At 44.6% G+C, this 21,458-nt stretch overlaps 1 protein-coding gene across 1 annotated transcript in view; it reads left to right on the top strand.

Moving 5' to 3' along the window:
* The window catches only part of LOC122919749 (galectin-9-like), a 48,987-nt gene extending 30,147 nt beyond the window's left edge, over window positions 1–18,840 (top strand). The window contains exons 6-12 of the mRNA XM_044268934.1: window positions 2,472–2,513; window positions 4,038–4,064; window positions 4,697–4,738; window positions 13,135–13,167; window positions 13,256–13,344; window positions 17,866–18,031; window positions 18,324–18,840. Of these exons, the coding sequence (XP_044124869.1) occupies window positions 2,472–2,513; window positions 4,038–4,064; window positions 4,697–4,738; window positions 13,135–13,167; window positions 13,256–13,344; window positions 17,866–18,031; window positions 18,324–18,467 (543 nt within the window). The 3' untranslated portion in view covers window positions 18,468–18,840. The remainder of the gene's footprint in view (window positions 1–2,471; window positions 2,514–4,037; window positions 4,065–4,696; window positions 4,739–13,134; window positions 13,168–13,255; window positions 13,345–17,865; window positions 18,032–18,323) is intronic.
* Window positions 18,841–21,458: the final 2,618 nt, after the last annotated feature.

Below are 21,458 nucleotides of genomic sequence, written 5' to 3' on the forward strand. Positions count from 1 at the left end.
TTAAACTCATAAAGCTAGCTAAAATATCATTTCAACAAAGGTCTAATCAGGCTGAGGCAAGATAGGACACAAACTTGATGATTATAGTACTGTGGCACTGAGCATGGAGGTTACACGGGGGGAATTTATCACTTTCTTTTCAGCAAAACTTTGCAACTTTTAGGTTTCCGAAAACAGTGGATCAAGAAGGTACATCCCTCATTCTCTCCAGCCTTAGTCAATAAAGACATAGTTAGATGGATATTACATTCTGCACAACCAGATATACTAGAGAATATAGCACTACATACCTATTATATCTATTATGTCTCCTCTGATTACACTCAATCTCTTTCCTTATCTTGTCCGCCATGATAGCTTATTTTAGCCATGTCTTGTCTCTGCAGAGTTTGCCATACAGACATCATAGGTTCTTCTCGTTCCATCATCCTTTCCCTCCCGGTGTCCCAACAGTGTTATTCTACTGCTGCCCCCAAAACTGTGCCCACTGTGCTCCCCAGTGTCCCCATATAGTAACTGCAAAAAAAGCAATGCCATACAGATAATGCCACCATAGTAATAGTGCTCCCAAAAGTCCCAATAGTAATTCTTTCCCAGAGTGCCCCCATTAGTGCCCCCTAGAGGTCCCCCAATAGTGATAATGCTCCTCGAGAGCTTCCCCATTAGTAGTATTTCCCTCCATATTGTGCCCACAAATATTGCCCCCCACAGAAGTAATAATGCCCCCATAGTGCCCCCCAGTAGCGAAATGTGCCCCAGGAATAAAAATGTCACCATAGTTCTCCCAGAAGCAATAAGGTCCCCCTATAGTGCCCGCTGTAGTAATAAGGCCTCTTTATAAAGCATCTCTATAGAACCCCAGTAGTACTAAGGCCCCTCTATAGTGACCACAGTAGTAATAACCTCCTTTCCCACAGTACCCACAGTAGTTATAATTCTCCCTCTAGTGTCCTAGTCTTTAAAATTACCTCTTATAGTTCCCCCAGGAGTTTTAATACCCTCTGTATTGCCTTCAGTAGTTATAATTCCCCCCAATAGTGTCCCTGGAGTTCTAATGCCAGCTGTAGTACCCCAGTAATTCTAATGCGCCCTATAGAGACCCGAGTAGATATAATGCCTTTGATGGAGCTGTGTGAGTTCTTATGTTCTGCAGGATGAGCTGTAGTATTCATTGGTATTACTCTGGGGTGCATATGACTTTTTTAAATTAATTTTTCTAGCCTTTCTAGCACTGTATTGCAGTATTCATCAAATTGAATAAATATTGGATTTGTTATTTATAGTACAGGTCATTAGGAATGTGGTTATCCCCAAATATGTATAGATTGTTTAGTGATTTTGATTTCTTTACATAATAAAAACACTGCAATACAGTGGTCCCTCAAGTCACAATATTAAAGGTAATAAAAAATGTATTATAGCCACTGAATAATTCAATAAAATGTACCTGTATAGCGCCACCTGCTGTTTGCTCTTTTTCTTAATTTTTGTCCATCTCACTGAGCTGGTCAGACGTGCTCAGTTTAAATCTTCAACTGCCACCAGCCATATGTTCTGTTAGAAGTTCTGGCAGTTACAGGGAGAGAGCTGCAGCAGAAAGGACACCCCCAAACTGAACTGGAAAAACAAGGAGACAGCTAAGACAGATATAGCAAGTCCTTACTCATAACAGTTAGGATTAGATGCTGGAAGCTGTAATTCACTTTCTATGTTTAGGACAGGAGCTTCTTGAGGATCCTGTATGGCGGACATTGCACCAGAAAAATAACATGGAGCCTCCCTCACCTGATATGCAAAGGAGGCGCTCATCCTGGCACAGACAGAGGGCAGTACAGGACATGTAGTACCTACCGTACTGTGGTGTAAAGAGGAGCTACTAGACAACCAATACAGGTGTTCTACGTGTGCTATAGAGAAATAGCCATGGTTATTGGCTGGATCTGAGTCTGAGACGTTATATGTTGAGTTTAGTTTAAGATGGCCCAGAAAAGACCATTGTGTGTTGAAAATATTGAGGTCACTGACTCTTGAGGGATCACTGTACTTCTGTATTGCAGTGTATTATTGCTGTCAGGATATTGCTGACAGACACCCTATTACGCCCTGCCTCTGACAGGACCTAATAGGTGTAAGAACATTGCAGACCTAAGGGTCTTCAGCAGGCTCCTGATTTCCATGAAAACCCATTGGCACTCTGTGAATTAATTTCTGGGGTCAGTGGAGGTATCCCACACTGTGACACATTCATGGTGGCATTGAACTGAATAAGGCCTGTTGGATCTCTGTTACTTTGTTGACAAGAACAGCGCCTCCTACTGCACTACTCTTGCAATCAGAAGTGACTAAACTGCCAACAGAGGCGTCGAATGAAACTCTGATTAGCGGTGTGAACATAGCCCTACAGTAGATATATCTACATATATTCCTTATACTGTATAGCTCAATAAATATTTTTTTTTTTTTTGCTTTAGGGACCAAGTGTGTCTGCATCATCTGGCTCTAGGGTAGTTGTGGTGAGTGTACATGACTATCTGTATGATGTGACATATTTTTTCACATATTAACAGGACACTGCTATTTTGCACAGCTTTTCATGCCATTTCCATGTTACATCATTTTAATGCGAAATTATGTTAACATATAAAACTTTTAAATAACTAAAACATTTTGAAAACAAATCACATTACTGTATCTGATGTGACTCGTGCCCTTACAAGCTTCTCTACTGGATCATTCGATGAGCCTGCATGTGTCAAACGTTACATACAGCTGACACCCACTATCAACAGGCGGGATCAGCGTTATCTCTGATTCTGGTTGTTACAGGAGAGTGTCAGCTGTACATAATGTATGACATGCACTGCTGATGGTGCAGGCTCAGCAACTGAGCCTGCTCCATTACTGAGCTGTACATTGTACGGCGGGTTGCAACAGGTAAAGATCACTTGTCAGCATATTCAGAAAGCCATTACTTTTTTATTTTTCCATTGACAAAGCTGTAGGAGGGGTTATTTTTGTGGGGTGAGCTGTAGTTTTTATTGCTATTACTCTGGGTTACATATGACTTTTTGATAAATTTTATTCAGTTTCTTTGAAGATGTGGTGACCAAAAAACAACTTTTCTAGCATTGCCTATTATTTTTTACAGCGTTCACCATATGGAATAAATAATATGTTAGTTTTCTAGTACAGGTCATTAGTAATGTGGTTATCCCAAATATACATAGAATTTTAATGATTTTTATTTTTGTACATAATAAAAAAAAAACACTGCAATAACTTCTGTAATACAATGTATTATGGCTGTCAGGGTTAGGGTACTTTCACACTAGCGTTGTGAGGATATGGCATGGCAGTTCCGGCAATGGAACTGCCTGCCAGATCCGGCAAACCGTATGTAAACGGATATTGTTTTTTTTTTATGGATCCGTCTCATCCGGAATAATGGATAAAAATGTTCAAAGATCAAAGGCGAAACTAGCTCCTCCTATATCCCGCTGCAGGAGCAGACCAGAAAACCGGATCCGGCAATGCGTCAATTTCCAGAACACTTGGTACCGGATCCGGCATTAATACATCTCTATGGAAATGAATGCCCGATCCGGCAAGTGCGATAGTGTTCTGGGATTTTGACCGGAAAAAATACAGCAGCAAGCTGCGGTATTTTGTCCGATAAAATACCGTACAAGTGACAAAACGGAAGACATCCTGATGCATACTGAACCGATTGCTTTCCATTCAGAATGCATTAGGACAAAACGAATGCATTTTTTTCTGGTATTGAGACCCTTTACCAGAATTTAATAGCGGAAAATAACTCTAGTGTGAAAGTATCCTTCTGCTAGCCTTCCCTATGACGCCCTGCCTCTGGCAGGACCTAATAGGTGTGCAGACCCCCTGATTTCCATCGGACAGTCCATTGGCACTCTGTCAATTCTTTGCCAGAACAGCCTATTCTGATAATAAATAATCCATAATATACAGAACTCAATAAAAATATTCAACCTGTTCTTATGTTCTTCTTTGTCATATTTTAGAATCAAAATTTGGTTTCAGTACAGATGGTAAGTGCACATTACCTATTGTTCTAGACTGTGTTTGGGCCTTTCCTGACTTTGCTATAAAATTCCAGATACCACCTTTCCCTAAGGTAGACATACACTTAAGATCGTTGTCAGCCGATCATTTCTTCAGCCCCTATAGACATCCAGTATGACCGACCCTTTTAGAATGGAAGCCCTGACACTGTGCCACATCTGGCTTCGTCGGGAGTCACGGTCATGGATTCCGCCAAAAATGCCTGGAAAAATGCTGCACTGTTCGGTTTGGTAATGGATGCAATGATGGAAACCCAACAGATCCCATTATTTAAAGGTGTCCATTGAGCGCAGTTGGTGTCCATTATATGATGGATCCTGCATTGCCGTTATTTTCGCTGCTCTGCTCCTATGATTTGTCGCACAGCAAATCTAAAATATGCCCCAAGGACGCATTAAATTATAATGAGGCTTGTTGGGGTTCTGTTATTTTGTTTACAAGAATAGCTCTGCATACTGCACTACTCTTGCCATCAGAACTCACAAAATAGAGGCTCCGGGTGGAACCGAGTGGCAGTGTGAACAAGGCCTTACAGTAGATATATCTATGTATATATTCCTTATACCGTGTAGGTCAATAAATTTACTTACTGCTTTAGGGACCAAGTGTGGCTGTATCATCTGGCTCTGGAGCTGTCGTGGTAAGTGTAGAGGACTATATTGTATATCAACCTGTATAATATTATCTATGTGATGTGATATATGTACAGTGCATTCGGAAAGTCTTCAGACCTTTATTTATTATGTTGTAGCCCTGTGCTAAAATAAAAAACTTTCAAGTTTCCCCCATCAATCTGCACTCAATACCCCATAATCACAAAGTGAAAACCGAATTTTAAAAACATTAGTAAATTTATTAAAAAGGAAAAACAAATTTTGCATGGATCCATTGCTATGACATTTGAAATTTAGCTCTGGGGGCCTCCCATTTCTCTTGGTCACCTTGATTGGTGTCCACCTTCGGTACATTCAGTTGACTGGACATGATTTCGAAAGACACAGCCTTGTCTGTATAAGGTCTCACAGCTGACAATTTATATCAGAGCAAAAACCAAGCCTTATGGAGTAAAGAACTGCCTGTAGAGCTCAGAACCAGGATTGTGTGGAGGCACACATCTGGAGAAGTGGGACAACATATTTCTGCTGCACAGTGGCCTCCATGATTCTTAAACTAAAGATGTTTGGGACAAACAGGACTCTTCCTAAAGCTGGCTGTCCGACCAAACTAAGTAATAATACAGTGGTCACTCTTGCTGCCCTCCAAAAATTCTGTGTGCAGATGGGAGAAACTCGAAGGTCAATCATCACTGAAGCACTCCAACAATCTCAGCTTCATGGTAAAGTGGCCAGAACGAAGTCTCTCCTTAGTAAAATACAAATGAAAGCCACCTCGTGTTTGCAACAACAACAAAAAACACCTACAGGACTCTCCGGCTGTTAGAAACAAAATTCTCTGGTCTGATAAAACTAAGATTTAACTTTTTGGCCTAAATTATAGGCATCATGTCCCGAGAAAACTGCTCATCACCTGCCCAGTACCATCCCTACAGTGAAGCATGGTGGTGGCAGCATCCTGCTGTGGGGTGTAATTTTGTGGCTAGGACAGGGAGACTGGTCAGGGTTGAGGGAAAGCTGAACAGAGCAAAGTACAGAGATATTCTTTTTTTTTTTTTAAACTCGTTTTATTAAAAGAGTATAGCACAAGTATGGCATACATGTAGCAATAATACTGCCCGCGCAGGGGCTCCTTGACAATACATGGAAGACAGTACATCAAAATCAGATGACAATGAGAGTATTTTTTTTTTCCCAGATCACGAATCCAGGAGAGGGTAGGAGTTAAACCCCGCCTAGACACAACTATCACAGAGTAGAAGAAAAACATGCGCATGGAAAATTCAGCATTAACATCAGTTAGAGCAGTGTAGTTAAATGCCTAAATGCTGTCCCGTGGCTCATAATGACCCGTCGGCTGCCGAGTGCAGACTTGAAGAGTGCAAGGTAAGAGGAGAGGCACACCAATCACCCCAAACTTTATCAAATTTCTGTGGGCAGCCCCTATGCTTATATACTATATTCTCCATGGAGACAGCATGGTTCACAAGAGTGAGCCATTGTCCCTTTGAGGGGGGCAAGTCTCCCATCCATCTTAAGGCAATAGCCTTCCTGGCCAAAAATAACGTCTCCGCTAGAAATATTTTATGATAATGCGACCATGCCTCCTCATCAATGACTCCAAGAACGCATGCCTTGGGGCACAATGGTAGCGTCGCAGGAACCATAGTAGCGAGAACCTCCAGGACAGAGACCCAGAACCGACGTATGTACTCACAATCCCACATCATATGCCAGAAGTCGGCCCCTACAGCATCACATCTATGGCACCTGGAATGATTGATCCTACCCATCTTCTGGAGTCTAATGGGTGTGAGGTAGCTACGGTGCAGGATATAAAGCTGGATCATCCTATTGTTTATGGAGGGCGATACTTGGGTCGGGGCAAGTAATGCCTCGTTCCATTCTTCAGGAGATAAAGAAGGGATTTGCTGCCTCCATCTTTCCTCGACAGCCATCGGGGCCCCCAGCAAGCGTCGGTCCAGCAGGTGGGTATATAGCGCAGAAACCATTCCCCTTGGACCTTGCGACTTCAAAACACCTATAGTAGGATATTTAGAGATATTCCTATCATCTCTCCTGAATTGGGCCTGCAGCGCATGTCTCAGCTGTAGATACCTGAAGAAGAGAGTTCGGGGTACCTGAAACCTACCCTGGATCTGGGAGAATGATCTAAGCTGCCCGTTCTCATATAGATCGCACAAAGAGAATATACCATGCCTCTTCCAATCAGCCACACCCTCCAGCTGCACCAGATGTGGGAACATACAGTTGTCCCAAATGGGGACCTCACTTGGTAAATCCTTGTAGGAGTTCAACTTGGACGCCTGCCACACCTGGTGAGCTAGCTTATGCACTGGGAGAAGACCCTTTGTAACATAGCGAGAACCCTCCAAAACAGGCCACAGCGTTGGAATCTGCAGATACCCCTGCAAAAAGAACTCGGCGTTCGGCTTTAAGGCATCAGTAACCCAGTATCTTAGGAACCTGAGCTGACTCGCTATATAATAAAGGAAGAAGTCTGGAAGGGAGGCTCCTCCCTGCATCTTCGATCTTTGTAGGACCGCCAGTGAGAGTTTCCTCCTAGATTTACCCCACACGAAGGAGGCTATTATAGCGTGCAAGCGTTTAAAAAATCCCCTGGGAACTGGCGTGCAGGCATGGGACAGTAAGTATAAACCCTTGGGCAGCAGCACCATCTTCACCAAGTTCAGTCTACCCATAACCGACAAAGGGAGGGCCTCCCATGTTCTAACCTTGTCCTGGAACAATGTTTCCAAGGGCGCTATGTTCAGGGCGTAGGAGAGCTGAGGCTCCCTTGTGATCACTACCCCTAGGTATTTAAATCTATCCACCACAGGCAGGTTGTTCCGGCAGCTATGCCAATCATGATTCCAGAGTGGCATGATGGCTGATTTACCCCAATTTATGTGCAGCCCGGAGTATTGCCCAAAACGCTCTATAATTTCAATAGCTCTCAAGAGAGATACCTCCGGATCCGACATAAAAAGGATTAGATCGTCCGCATACAACCCAATTCTCTCTTCCCTATCCCCCTCGCTGACACCCACATACACCTGGTCCTGCCTAAATCTGATAGCCAAGTGCTCTATGGCGATCGCAAACAGCAGCGGCGAGAGTGGGCACCCCTGTCGCGTACCCCTGAGTAAGGGAAACCTATCAGAGTGAGACCCGTTCAGTTGGATGCTAGCAGTGGGCTTTTTATACAGCAATTCTATCCATCTGATGAACTTGGGGCCAAAGCCAAAATTCCCCAGCACCGCTGTCAGAAAGGGCCACTCCAGTGAGTCAAAGGCCTTGGCCGTGTCCAGTGAGGCCAGAGCCCACTTCTCCATCCTAGCAACCCCCAGCTGGGAGATGACCTGAGCCCTTCTAATATTGTCCGACGTGGACCTCCCAGGCATAAAGCCCGACTGATCGGGGTGAATAATAGATGTGATAACCTTATTCAGTCTATTAGCAATAATCCTGGTCAGGATTTTATAGTCCAGGTTCAAAAGAGAAATTGGACGATAAGATCCACAGTCCAATGGGTCCTTGCCAGGTTTCAAGATCACAACAATAGATGCATCATACATGGAATCTGGCAAGGAACCCCGGGAGTGCGCCGTTTGATACAGGGTCAGTAACTGAGGGGCCAAGTTGTCCCTATATTTAGAGTATACCTCCACCGGAATGCCATCTGGACCTGGTGCCTTCCCAGTCGGTAGATCTCGAATGGCCCTCTCCACCTCCTCTAGTGTTACATCCTCCTCCATAAGACCCTTATCCAGACCTGATAGCCGAGGATGAGACACTTCCGCGAGGTAGGATTCCAATTCTGATGCCGGATAAGAAGCCACCGACTTGTACAGGTCTCTGTAAAAATCATGGAAGCATTGCAGTATGTCTTGTGCCGACTCTACAATGCGGCCATCCGCCTCCCGTATCCTGAGCACAGGGGGAGACATATTATTAAAGCGTGCAATTTGTGCCAGAAGCTTCCCTGTCTGATTGCCGGTTTCGAACGCTTGCTGCTTAAGAAAAAAGAGCTTTCTTTTGCTCTTTTCCTCCAGGTATAACATGTACATTCTCCCTCTGGATAACCACTCCAATCTACGCTCTTCAGAGGGGGACTCAGTAAACGCCCTCTCTGCCTCCTTACAGCTGGTATGCAAGTCATTCTCCTTACGCCTTGAATCCCTCTTAACGTAGGAAATGGAGGATTTGAGGCAACCTCTGAGGTACGCCTTCAGTGTCTCCCAGAGTAAAAGAGCATCAGTAGTCCCGCCCTGAGCATCAAAGAACATCTTCAGTTGATCGGGGATTCTGTCATTTAACCCAAACAGGGACAGCCAGAAGGGGTGCACGCGCATCTTACCGCCGGCGCCATCGACCTGACCCATCTCTGCCATCAATGGAGCGTGATCGGACGGGCCCTGCGGGCCATGTCTAATATCTACCAGATCAGTGTACACTGTGGCATTGCCAAACAGATAATCAATTCTAGACAGGGCGCCCCTGGCGGGTGTAAAGCAAGAATACTCCCTTGTCAGCGGATTCCTGGCTCTCCACATGTCTATCCATCCCATCTCCTGTGATATCCTGGCTAGAACTGTGCTGCTCCCCCCCCGCCCACCCCTATCCGTTCTGCTGCTGAATCTGTCTAAGTCCTCGCTGACTACCTGATTAAAATCTCCCATGCATATGAGGCGAGCGTTAGGGTAACCAGTTACAAATCCCACGACTGCTTGCAATAGAGATAAAGACGCCGGAGGAGAGTTATACAGATTAACGATCACATAGGGAACACAGTTAATATGAGCATATACAAATATATACTGTCCGCCCTGATCCACCGCTGAATAATGAATCTCGCACCTGAGACTTTTATGTATCATAAGGGCCACTCCTCTGGAGTGAGAGCTCCCATAGGAATTGAACAAGCTCTGCACCCAGGGCTTTTGCAGCCTATTCCCTGTCTCCGGAGTGAGGTGAGTCTCCTGGAGGCCCAGAATATGAGGATTGAAGGATCGTATTTGAGAGAAGATCGCAATTCTCCTATTCGGGTCTCCCAGTCCCCTCACGTTCCACGACATCACCCTCAAGGAGGCCATGGGGTCTCCTGAACTAAATCAATGACAAATACTCCCATCCAGATCACATATCTCAGCAGTGTGGACGACTGAATTGCAAGGGGTGAGTACTCCCCTATTGCTAATGCATGTAAAGGTGGCCATACTTGAAGCACGTAAACTTGCACACACACAAACATAACATAGAACAACAACAGATTAAACATAGCGTCGGATTTAGATCCAACTAACTTAGTGGCTCTTGTCTCGGGGACCCGTATGGTGTAGCTAGGTTGAATAACCATACAGGTAGTGCCCCTACCCTCTGTTCAGCAGGGTAATGCTAAACTGCCGATCACGATGCAGGATGACTGTATACGACAGCATGTCGTTCGGCACTGACCAAGGAGACATTCAATATTATTAAAGTGACGTCCCAAATACAAGCATGAACTGCAGTCCAGAACACATGTTAACTGCGGTAGGCAAAGCCCCATTGTGAGTGCAGTCATGGATGGGGACAACAGAAACAAGTCTCCCTGAAATCAAACACATAGGAGCAACATAATACTTGCTGCGACCACGTCGCCTTAGGGTCAGCGCGGTCCAGGCTGCGCGGTCTTCCTTGAGGCCCAGTCCTCTGCCTCGCGGGGATCATTGAAGAACACTGTCTTATCGCCATCTACGACCCTGAGGCGAGCTGGGTAGGCCATTGAATATTGAAAGTTGAGCTCGCGGAGACGGCGCTTAACTGCGACAAATGTGGCTCTCTTCTTCTGAAGGTCTGCAGAGAAATCCGGGAAAAGGGAGACCTTCGCATTCTCATGCCTGATGTCTTGCTTGCTTCGGGCCTGGCTGAGGAGCAGGTCCCGATCCCTCCAATTCAGCAGTCGCGCCAATAGAGGCCTGGGAGGGGCCCCTGGCGGGGGCTGCCTGGCTGGAACACGATGTGCCCTCTCCACAGTGTAAGCAGGAGAGAAGGGTGCTCCAGGGAACTGCTCTTTGAACCAGCCCTCCAGGAAGGCCGCAGGATCTCTGCCCTCAGCTTTCTCTGGTAGGCCCAGGATCCTCACATTGTTGCGGCGCGACCTATTCTCCAGGTCGTCACATTTCTGCTGCCACTGCCCGACAGCCCGCTCCAGCTCTTGCATCTGCCCGGCCATGGGTCTGGTCAGGTCTTCCAGCGCGGACACACGGTCTTCAGTGGTCTTGACCCGGTCTCTAAGCTGTTGCATGTCATGGCGGAGCAGGCCCACATCCACTCTCACCTCCTCCAGCTTCCCGGTGAGTGAGGTTTGGCACGATGAAATCGCCGTTAGCAGCTGCTCATACGCTGTCTTTAGGGTGAACTCCTGCTCCGCTCCTTCCTCTGCATCCGCCTGTTGGGCAGCCTGCCCGCGGGTAACTGCCGCACGTGTGGGAGTCGCGGTCGCGGCCCCGCTCTGGGCCTCAGGCCTGGCGAACTCCTTAAGCCTCTCTGCCGCCGATTGAGCTTTACTGGGCCCCATATTCGGTGTGCGGGGTCTCCTCCGTCTCTTACACACCGTCCACTCTGATCCCGGAGTCGGCAGTTTGACAGGATGGTGAAGGATTATCGAGGGTTAGCGGAGCTTCTCACAGATGCGTGCTCACATGCCGGCTGTTGGCCACGCCCCCCTACAGAGATATTCTTAATAAAAACCTGATCAAGAGTGCTCTGGACCCCAGGCTGGGCCAAAGGTTCACTTTCCAACAAGATAATGACCCTAAGCAACAGCCAATACAACACAGGAGCGGCTTAGGGACAACTCTGTGAATGTCCTTGAGGGGCTCGACCAGAGCCCTGACTTAAACCCAATCGAACATCTCTGGAGAGACCTGAAAATGGCTGTCCAATGACGGTCCCCATCCAACCTGACAGAGCTTGAGAAGATCTGCATGAATTGCCAAATACATTTCCTGTTCAAATAAAATTGCTATTTAAACAGTTCTCGTCATCATGCTGTTCACATTATGAGACCAAGACAACACCTAACAATTGATTAATAGTACCTCGCCATTGCGAGGCTTCAAGTAGGCTGTTCTCAGATGGAAGTGGGAACTGAGCTTAGTGTTTCACAGAGTGTCATCAGCAGGTTGCAAAAGAGATACAGAGAGACTGGAAGAGTCACCGAAAGGAATAAAAATGGATGTCCTTTGGCCACATCCCACACTGATGACCACTTCATCGTGAACAATGCCCTGTGGAACCAGATGATGAATGCCACACAACTCCAGACACATTTAAGGGAGGTGAGAGGCACCCAAGTGTCACATCAGGTCATTCAAAACTGTTTACATCAGCGTGGTCTCAGTACTAGACGACCTGCAAGGGTACCTTACACGGACCAGGGAGCATCTACGCTGGACGAGGGATTAGTGCTGTTCACTGATGAAAGTCAATTCACGCTGAACAGAAATGATGGCTGCCGATGTTGGAGATGTGAAGGAGAGCACTATGCATCAGCCACTGTTGTCACCAGATAAGCTTTTGGTGGTGGTGGTTTTACAGGGTGGGCAGGTGTGTCTAGTCAATACAGAACTGCCCTCCACTTTGTGAATGGTACAATGACAAGCTCATACTACTTGAATAACATCATTAATCCAACATTGTGCCTCTGCATGAACAACACAGGCCTAATTTCATCTTCATGGAAGACAATGTGCCAGCTCATCGAGGTCGCATCATTAGGGAACGGTTGCTGGAGACTGGGGTACCTCAAATGGAGTGGCCTGCACTTTGTCCAGACCTGAATCCCATTGAAAACCTATGGGATCAGCTGAGTCGTTGTGTATAGGCTCGTAACTCTGTACCCCAGAACCTCAATGACCTGAGGGCCACCCTTCAAGAAGAGTGGGATGCCATGCGTCAGCAGACAATAAGTCGACTTGAAAACAGCATGAGAAGTTGTTGTCAAGCTGTAATTGAGGCTCAAGGCCACATGACAAGTTATTAAGACATTGACATTTTTTGTGGGGGTATACCCACCGCTGTTGTTGGCTTCTGTTTCAATAAATTGAGGAAATCACCATTGCTGCTTCTACTTAAATGCCGTACTTTCATGGTATAATATCACTGTAGTGTGAACCTTTTATGTTTTCCATGAATTTCACCCAAAAGCCAAATATCCCTAACTTTTTTTGAGTAGTGTGTATACTGTATGCTCAAATGTAGTCATTGCTTTGTTGAACCAAATATGGCTGTATCATGTGGCTCTGGGGATCTCATGGTAAGTGCACATGAATACATTGTATATGCATATCAGCCTGTATAATACTACTGTATATGTATAATGTTACTTATATATGTGTTTTTAATATGTTTTCAGCCACAGAAAGCCCCCATAACTGTGTACAACCCGGTATGATTGGTACTTATTCTACTATATTTGTGAGTTAAACCAGACCAGTTTTTTCCTATTGTCACACTAAAGACTATTTTCTCTGCAGGTAATGCCATTTCAAGCTGCTCTTCCGACAAACTTTGACATAAATGGAAAAATCATCATCATGGGAAATACTGCTCATGGGGCTGACAGGTTTGTTTCGTTGTGGATTACTAACAAAAGCCTTTAGGGTTTGTATGGAGGATGCATAAGGTACAGACCATATGATGTAGTATGCTCAGAGATTGGATAGGTCTCTATCAGGTCATAGTACATCTTTTGGTGGATCCAATCTCCAACACATGGCCACCCAAAGTTCAACAGAAAACAGTGCTATCTGGAGAGGATTTGGGAGCAAATTACTATGGTGCAAGGATACCAAAGTCCACAATGCAAATAAGAGTGCTGGGGGACGTGTCCTGTACATATGGAGGATGGGTCTCCAGGAATAATTTCCTCTGACGGGTCAAAGCAGCCCTGTTCAATGGTGCACTGCATTATGGAGGTACAGTAGATAAAATAAAAGGTAGTACAGGCCAGAAACATTATATTACATCAATACCAAAATTGCTTCCATGGTTTGCACAAAATTAAAATGGTTCTCTGCTTTGCATGAATTTGCTTTATTAGAAGGGTCTCTTGACAACAAAATATTTAAAAAAGTTAAGACCTTCAGCAATCATTTGTAATTTAATAGGGAACCTGGCATCAACTTTTCCAGTCCCCTGTAGCTCCACCACAGAGGAAGTGAAGCATTACTCAGTCCTGATTGAAATCAATTTGCTACCCATAATGCAGAGACACGTAGGGTCCTCCATCCAGGATAGGGCACTCTCCCTCCTGACTAATACAAAAGTGCCATGACGCCCAATGAGATGTTGTATCACAGTGTACTCCCTCGGGCTGTCACTCCCTGGTGTTTAGTGAAGTGATAAGGTGATGTGAAGGAATCAGGCAGATGTTGAGCAGCAAACGTTTTTTCTTTACTAAGTGTAAAGGATGAATTACAATATATACAGCTGCCATCTGTGCAAGGTGCAATGTCTCTATCCCCGATAATAAGGTATGGTGGCAGGTAGTGTTGCTTTATCCGAAGTCGCTTCGTTCAAAACGTCAGAATAATACTGTACGGAGATTCGTCTCCGTGCAGTATTAAAATGTATGGTCTCCGAGGAGACGTAGTTATTCACAAAGTCGCTCGTGACTTTGTTGAATAACTTCAGTAGTTGATTTTAAAAATGGGAAAACCACTTTAAAACTTGAAACTGAACTTGCTGTCACGGTCCCTCCCATGACAGAGGTGAGAAGATTGGAGAGACTGGCGGCACGTGAGGGTATATGACAGTCTCTGTTTTCTCCTTTCAGTGTTGTGTTTGGTAATGACCACACCTCTTGTCAGGTGCAGCTTGTAGTCATTACTGAGGCCTATTTAGTTCTGACTCTCACTGCTTACCATGCGGTTGATATTTCCTTCTGGAGCTGGTGTGTTGTTCCTTTAGATCTCCTGCTCCTCCATTCTGCTTTAAGCAGTTTTGTATTGCATTTTGTATTGCAGTTTGTTGTTCACTTGTGTGTGTTGTTGTCTAGGCCTCAGGGAGACGCTGGTTCCTTCATCTGGGAAGGAACAAGTAGTCTCATTCCCTGCCACCATTCCTAGGGCCTTCCAGGGTGTTCAGGGCCTAGGTTCCGGTGTATGAGTACTTCCACCTTCAGAGTCTACTCATACTGGCAGAAGTCAGGGAGAGGTCTAGGGATTCCTCGAAGGTCACTATCCCTCTCCCTTAGTTTTGAGGCCTAGACTCTGGTCTATTCCTTCTGTGTTTCATTTGGTGTTATCCCCTCCCCATTACCCGTGACACTTGCCTTCAGTTCCAACTAGTACCTAGAATCTCTGTACAGTATTATTCTGAAGTTTTGAACGAAGCGACTTCGTTTCGACCCAATACTAGTGGCAGGCAAGATGGCAGACAATAGCACTCAAGTGTGGTCCTCTCTACTGATTTCCCATCACTAATAGCAATAAGCTGGTACTTATGGTTATAGGTGTCCACTTCTGTAATGCAGGCTTTTGCATGTGCTTGTCCTGAACGGTGATGATAGTTGTCTTAACTTTTTATCCCTCAACTTGCAGCAGAGTCTATATAGCTTTAGTGATGATCACGCTGATTACTTTGTACTCTGTAGCTTGCAGTTCTCGAGGCCTGCCACCCTGCAGTCTCCCTGGAGTATTGGTCCTCACAGACAAGCTGTTTTTATAGGCCCCTTTCACACAAGCGTTACGGACTAGGTCCAGATGCGCTCAGGGTGCTATTCAGGAAAACTCGCACCATTTCGCAAGCAAGTTCAGTCAATTTAGTCTGCGATTGCATTCAGTTTTTTCCACGCTGGTGCACTGCATTTTGATGCGTTTTTCACGTGCGGAATAAAAAAAACTGAAGATTTAGAAACATCATTTCTTAGCAACCATCAGTGAAAAACGCATCACACTTGCTCGCGGATGCAATGCGTTTTTCACACAGCCCCATTCACTTCTATGGGGCCAGGGCTGCGTGAAAAAATGCAGAATATAGAACCTGCTGCGATTTTCACACAACAAACAAGTGATGCATGAAAAACAACACTCATGTACACAGACCCATTGAAATTAATGGGTCAGGATTCAGTGCAGGTGCTATGCGTTCACGTCACGTATTACACCCGCGTGGAAAACTCACTCGTGTGAAAGGGGCCATAGTCCTGGGGCCCTTGGATGGAAGTGCTCCCTCAATCCAGGCTTGCTCAGCTACCTCTCTCTAGAACTATAGAGCTCTCCTCCTGGCAGGAAGTAGGGCCAGCCCACTCCTTCCAATAGGGGAGGAATGGAATGGAACGTTTCAATCCTTATGCCAACCATAACTTATCATTCCTGAAGCATAAGGTATGCAGATACCCTATCTGGGGTATTGCACACACAGCTGTATATTCATTAACAACCTTCTAGTACCAATAACAGAACAACATGGAGACATATGAAAAGACTAGGGGTGCACCGAAATTTCGGCGGCCGAAAATATCGGCCGAAAATCTCTTTCTGCCGATATTTTTACATATCGGCCGGAAATAGCGGGGAGGGACTGGGAGGAGGAGCTGGGGGCCGGTGCGTTCACTGTGCTCCGGCCCCCAGCTCCAGTAGTTATAAAATGTTGTACAATTAATAAGCATTCTATTCACGAGGCCCCCCTCTGCAGTATTACATTCAATATAGCCACTTCCTACTCACAGGGCTGTGCTGGCCGGCCGGGCAGAGGAGCGGCAGCGTCACGACTGACGTCACATGCCTGCGCCGCCTCCTTCATTCAGAAAGTAGGCCGGGCACATGACGTCAGTCGTGACGCTGCCGCTCCTCTGCCCGGCCGGCCAGCACAGCCCTGTGAGTAGGAAGTGGCTGTATTGAATGTAATACTGCAGAGGAGGGCCTCGTGAATAGAATGCTTATTAATTGTACAACATTTTATAACTACTGGAGCTGGGGGCCGGAGCACAGTGAACGCACCGGCCCCCAGCTCCTCCTCCCAGTCCCTCCCCGCTATTTTCTATTAATTGTACAATGGGGGGGGGGGGGGGGCTGTGGATGGCACTGTTATGGGGTGGGGGTCTGTGGATGGCACTGTTATGGGGTGGGTGGGGGTCTGTGGATGGCACTGTTATGGGGTGGGTGGGGGTCTGTGGATGGCACTGTTATGGGGTGGGTGGGGGTCTGTGGATGGCACTGTTATGGGGTGGGTGGGGGTCTGTGGATGGCACTGTTATGGGGTGGGTGGGGGTCTGTGGATGGCACTGTTATGAGGTGGGGGGGTCTGTGGATGGCACTGTTATGGGGTGGGGGGTCTTTTAAAAGTATTTGGGCAAAAAGGCAGTTTCGGTTTCGGTCAAGGGGTATCCTAAATTTTCGGTTTCGGACCAGAATTTTCATTTCGGTGCACCCCTAGAAAAGACGCTCCAGAATTTCTATTGCAAACTAAATTAAAGTAGTTATTAAAACAGACATGTCAGGAGAGGATAGGATTTGGGGGTTACTATCTCTTCTTAGGGAGAGAGCGCCTTAATCGGCATGAGGAGACTTATAGGCCATACATGCTCCTCCAGAATTCTGGGAAGGGATGCAAATAAGCTCTGCCTCTAATGCCACTAGATGTAAGGCAGCCCAAGTCAAGGGGGGAGGGGTACTCTCTCTCGTTAGGGAGAGAGCACCCTAATCGGTGTGAGAAGACTAATAGGCCATACGTGTTCCTCTGGAACTCTGGGAAGAAAGGGATAGAGGTGGAGCTTGCCAGGAGAGGATAGGACACCATTAATGAAAAGAAGGACTGTTTCTTCCACACACCTTTAACTTCATGAACAAGATTGTGGGGAGAAATTATTAAGACTAGCAGATGCATCCGCAGCAACCAAACCCTACAAGCCTCTATAAAGTATTGCCCAGCCTATATTCTGGCAGAGAACAGCTATGATCTGACATACATTTTCACAACAATTAATGCTGGTTTCTGGCATTACAGTAAAGCGTGGTTGATCTGCTCCTTCAACTAAGCCCTGCGCACTTTTTTGAACAGTGGTGACAGCAGCAGAATTTTTTTTTTTAAAGTCACTCATTGTGTGTTTACTTTAAAATCAATGTACTTGTCACCTTTCCAGGTTCCATGTGAATCTTTTAAACAGGCTAACAAGGAATATTCACCTTCAAGTCAATCCTCGTTTCCGAGAAGGAGCAATAGTAAGAAACACTCAAGACAGAGGCAAATGGGGACCTGAGGAAAGACAGATCTCCTACATGCCATTCCAGGCTGGGCAAAGCTTTCTGGTAAAAATCAACAAATATTATCAAAGTTAAAGGGTTGTGTTGTCCATGATTCAAATACCATAGCTGTTTTCTTTCCCCATAAAAGTGCCAAATCTGTCCACACGGTTTGTGTGGCATTTGCCCCATTCTTGGTAATGGAGCTGAGCTGCAATAACACTTGCAATCCTGCATAGGTGTGGCACCATTTCTGACAGAAAGCAGCCATGTTTTCTTGATCCTGGGCGACCCATGGCATCTGTGACCACCATTCAATAATAATTTGTGCTTTATCCTTTATATTATTCATTACTAGCTGGAAATCAGGAACGAGGGAGGCTCTTTCGGGGTCTATTCAACTGGAACAAAACTATTCAACTATGTCCACCGCCTTCCTTTCAACCAAATTGACATGATTGAAGTTGGAGGAGATATCACCTTGACATTTGTCCAGTATTAACCTTACACAATATACAAGAATCGGTGCCAAAAGAAGCTTAAACCAGACACATCATTGTCTTCAAATTAAGTACAAACCCAAGTCAGCGGAAGACACTAGGGCATCTTGGTTCCAGTAGGCTTACATTTCAGACATCAAGGGTCTTCTTTGATATCAGCTAACATCGTCCTGTTTACACTTATATGTGGTCATGAATGCTTTCCCTATCCTTATTTAGCATTTCAACTTTGTAAGTCGCCAGAGTAATGTTGTTGTTCTTCATAGTCATTTATTTAAAGGACTTTAAACCAGGGTGGATAAAAAATCAATGATTTAAAAATAAAATAAAAAAAAAATAAAGATTTTTTTTATTTAAATCGGATTTTTTGGATTTAAATCAGATTTTTTTAATATAAAATCCTTTTTGAGGAAAATATATTACCATCCAAAGGTTATTTCATTATGAAATAAAGATTACTTTTTTAATTATGTAGAATAAGGCTGTATATGTTTAATTTTTTGTTAAATTCCATTAATCCATTCACAATGTCATGCTCTTCCAGAGGTTTTTGTAAGATTATTGGGTAGTTTCTCTGCCTACAAGATATTATCACAGATGCTTGGTTTAATTTTGGAGTTCTCAAAACTGAATTTATAACATGAAGAGTTGAGAAAAAGATCTTAATCCTAACTTCTACAAACCTATAAATACAGAATCAACCCCTTTAGTGCCAAGTTTAAAGTTCAGTGAATAGAATATAAACAATATTTCTTCATCACTTTCACTTCAAAATATCACTTTCTTGTGTAGGCTGGGCTGACAGTCTAAGTTTCTTAAAATATATATATTTTCTTTAGCCAAATTAGTTAAACATGGATGTTTAAGCAAATAACATGCTGTAATGTTATTGTTTCAGTTGAATAAAATTGTTATTATTAAGGTAATGATTATTTTTCTCCTTCCTAAGTACAACAGAAAAATTGTCCAAATATGAATCTTTATGTAAAAAAACTGATTTAAATCAAGCCTTACTGACTAGTGATTTAAATCGTGATTTAAATCAGTTTGATTTAAATCAAATTCACCCCGCTTTAAACTATTTCTGCTCTATTTTATATCTATACACCAATGGTTCCATCTGGGAGCTCTTTAGATGGTAGTAAATTAATTAATTCAAACAGGGTTTTGTGTGTTTTTGAAAAATGCTACAATGTAATGTGAACTCAGCCTAATAACCCAGTTAGTTACTGCTGTCTCATAATATATGTAATAGAAGTGGCAAAATTAAAGTTAGTGTAAACTAGGCTGGGAGGCTTAGGGCACGGTTGCCTAATGCTTTTGGAAGCCAAAACTAGGAGTGAATTAAAAAGTATCTGTCCTGTATACATTCTTTCCTTTTATGACACAATCCGGAACATCCAGAAACCGAACCATGTCCGTACCCTTGGCCAGCATCTGTATAATCTTGTCACCAATCTCCTGCTGCACCAATGATAAATTGAGTTGGTGTTCCAACATGTTCTACCACTCGATTCTTCTGCTGTTGGTCACCATCATTCTGGTCTCCTTGGCAATGCCAGCAGAGTTGTTGGCTCTTGCATGCAACGATTACACAATCCTATTGCCATTTGATCCTTGTGGCTTTTTCAACTCTGCTGTTCCTCTCTTGCTACCCTGCTTCTTGTGGTGTTACCACCTCCAGCAGTTTCTGCTCAGTAAGAGTTAATTTTTCTTGTCCGAGTTGTTTAGTACAGTAATTGCTAATTAGATCTATATAACAGCTGTCCTAGGACCCCATACCAGATGAGTTTTCAACCTGGTTCCTGTGTTGATTTTTTTTACTTCAGCTTTGTTCCTGACCACTTCTTTTGGATTAATGAATAGCTGACTGATTGCTGGGAACTTGACTCCTGGACTGTTTATTGGATTTTCTCTATTCTGCCCTCTTGTTGCTACTTGTTTTACCCCGGTTTCGATCTGCTAGCTGCCCACTCTACTGTCCCCGATTACTACATGTTCCATAAAGGGGTTCCCCAGGATTTACCAATTGATGATGTACAGTCTCTGTACCCCAGCAGTTTGGGAGTAGCTCCAGTGCTGGAATCACACAGCTCCATCCACTACGTAATAGACTTGGCACTGCTCCCATTCACTTTAAGGAGTTCAGTTCTGCTGGAAACCGCTCCATCTACTAAACAATGGATGGAGTTGTGTAGTTTTGGCACTGCAGCTACTCCCGAACATCTGATGGGTAGGGGTGTGGGTTGTTAGACTCCGGCTTGATGGTCTGTCCTGAGAATAGTTAATCAATTGCCAAATCTGAAGAACCACTTTGACCTTCTGTGTACCTCCTGTCAGTCGTAACCTGTGGCTTAACAGCAGCCAAGTCCACTTTGTGACAGGATCTGGTGAGAACCCATTTTAGCTCTTAGACACTACTGGTTAGAATGACCTGCACTCTTTTTAAATGTCTGTTTAGCTACTTATTTAGTTTGAAGCCTATTGTACATAGTCTTAACGATAGGAGAAAAACTTTGCAAGATGCGGAAGTATGGTAATAGTAGCTCAGGAACCTCTTTTTTTTTCATTTCTCCTAGTTTGGGGTTTTCTTTGCTTCTAAATCTTTTGGGATTCACTCTGCTTTCATCACTTAAAACTCATCACCCTGCGAACCTTACCATACTTCTTTTTTGGAGACACCATGGAGTACCAACTGCTGTGATATGCCTTGACTCTAGAGATATAAAACCCTAATGATTTACTTTGCACTTCCCTGACCTGGCCTATAACGGAATATCATAGATGTCCACTTAAAAGGGCATCTGTCAGCAGATTTGTAACTATGAAACTGGCTGATTTGTTGCACATGTGCTTGGCAGCTGAAGGCATCTGTGTTGGTCTCATGTTCATGTGTGTCCAATACCGCTTGTTGGTTGGGTAAGCAGTACCTTTAGATGGGGGCAATCATCAGGAATGAGTGGAAACACAGATTGGAATACAGGGTTGATTAC

Source organism: Bufo gargarizans, chromosome 9 (assembly GCF_014858855.1).
Source record: "Bufo gargarizans isolate SCDJY-AF-19 chromosome 9, ASM1485885v1, whole genome shotgun sequence".
NCBI lineage: Eukaryota > Metazoa > Chordata > Amphibia > Anura > Bufonidae > Bufo > Bufo gargarizans.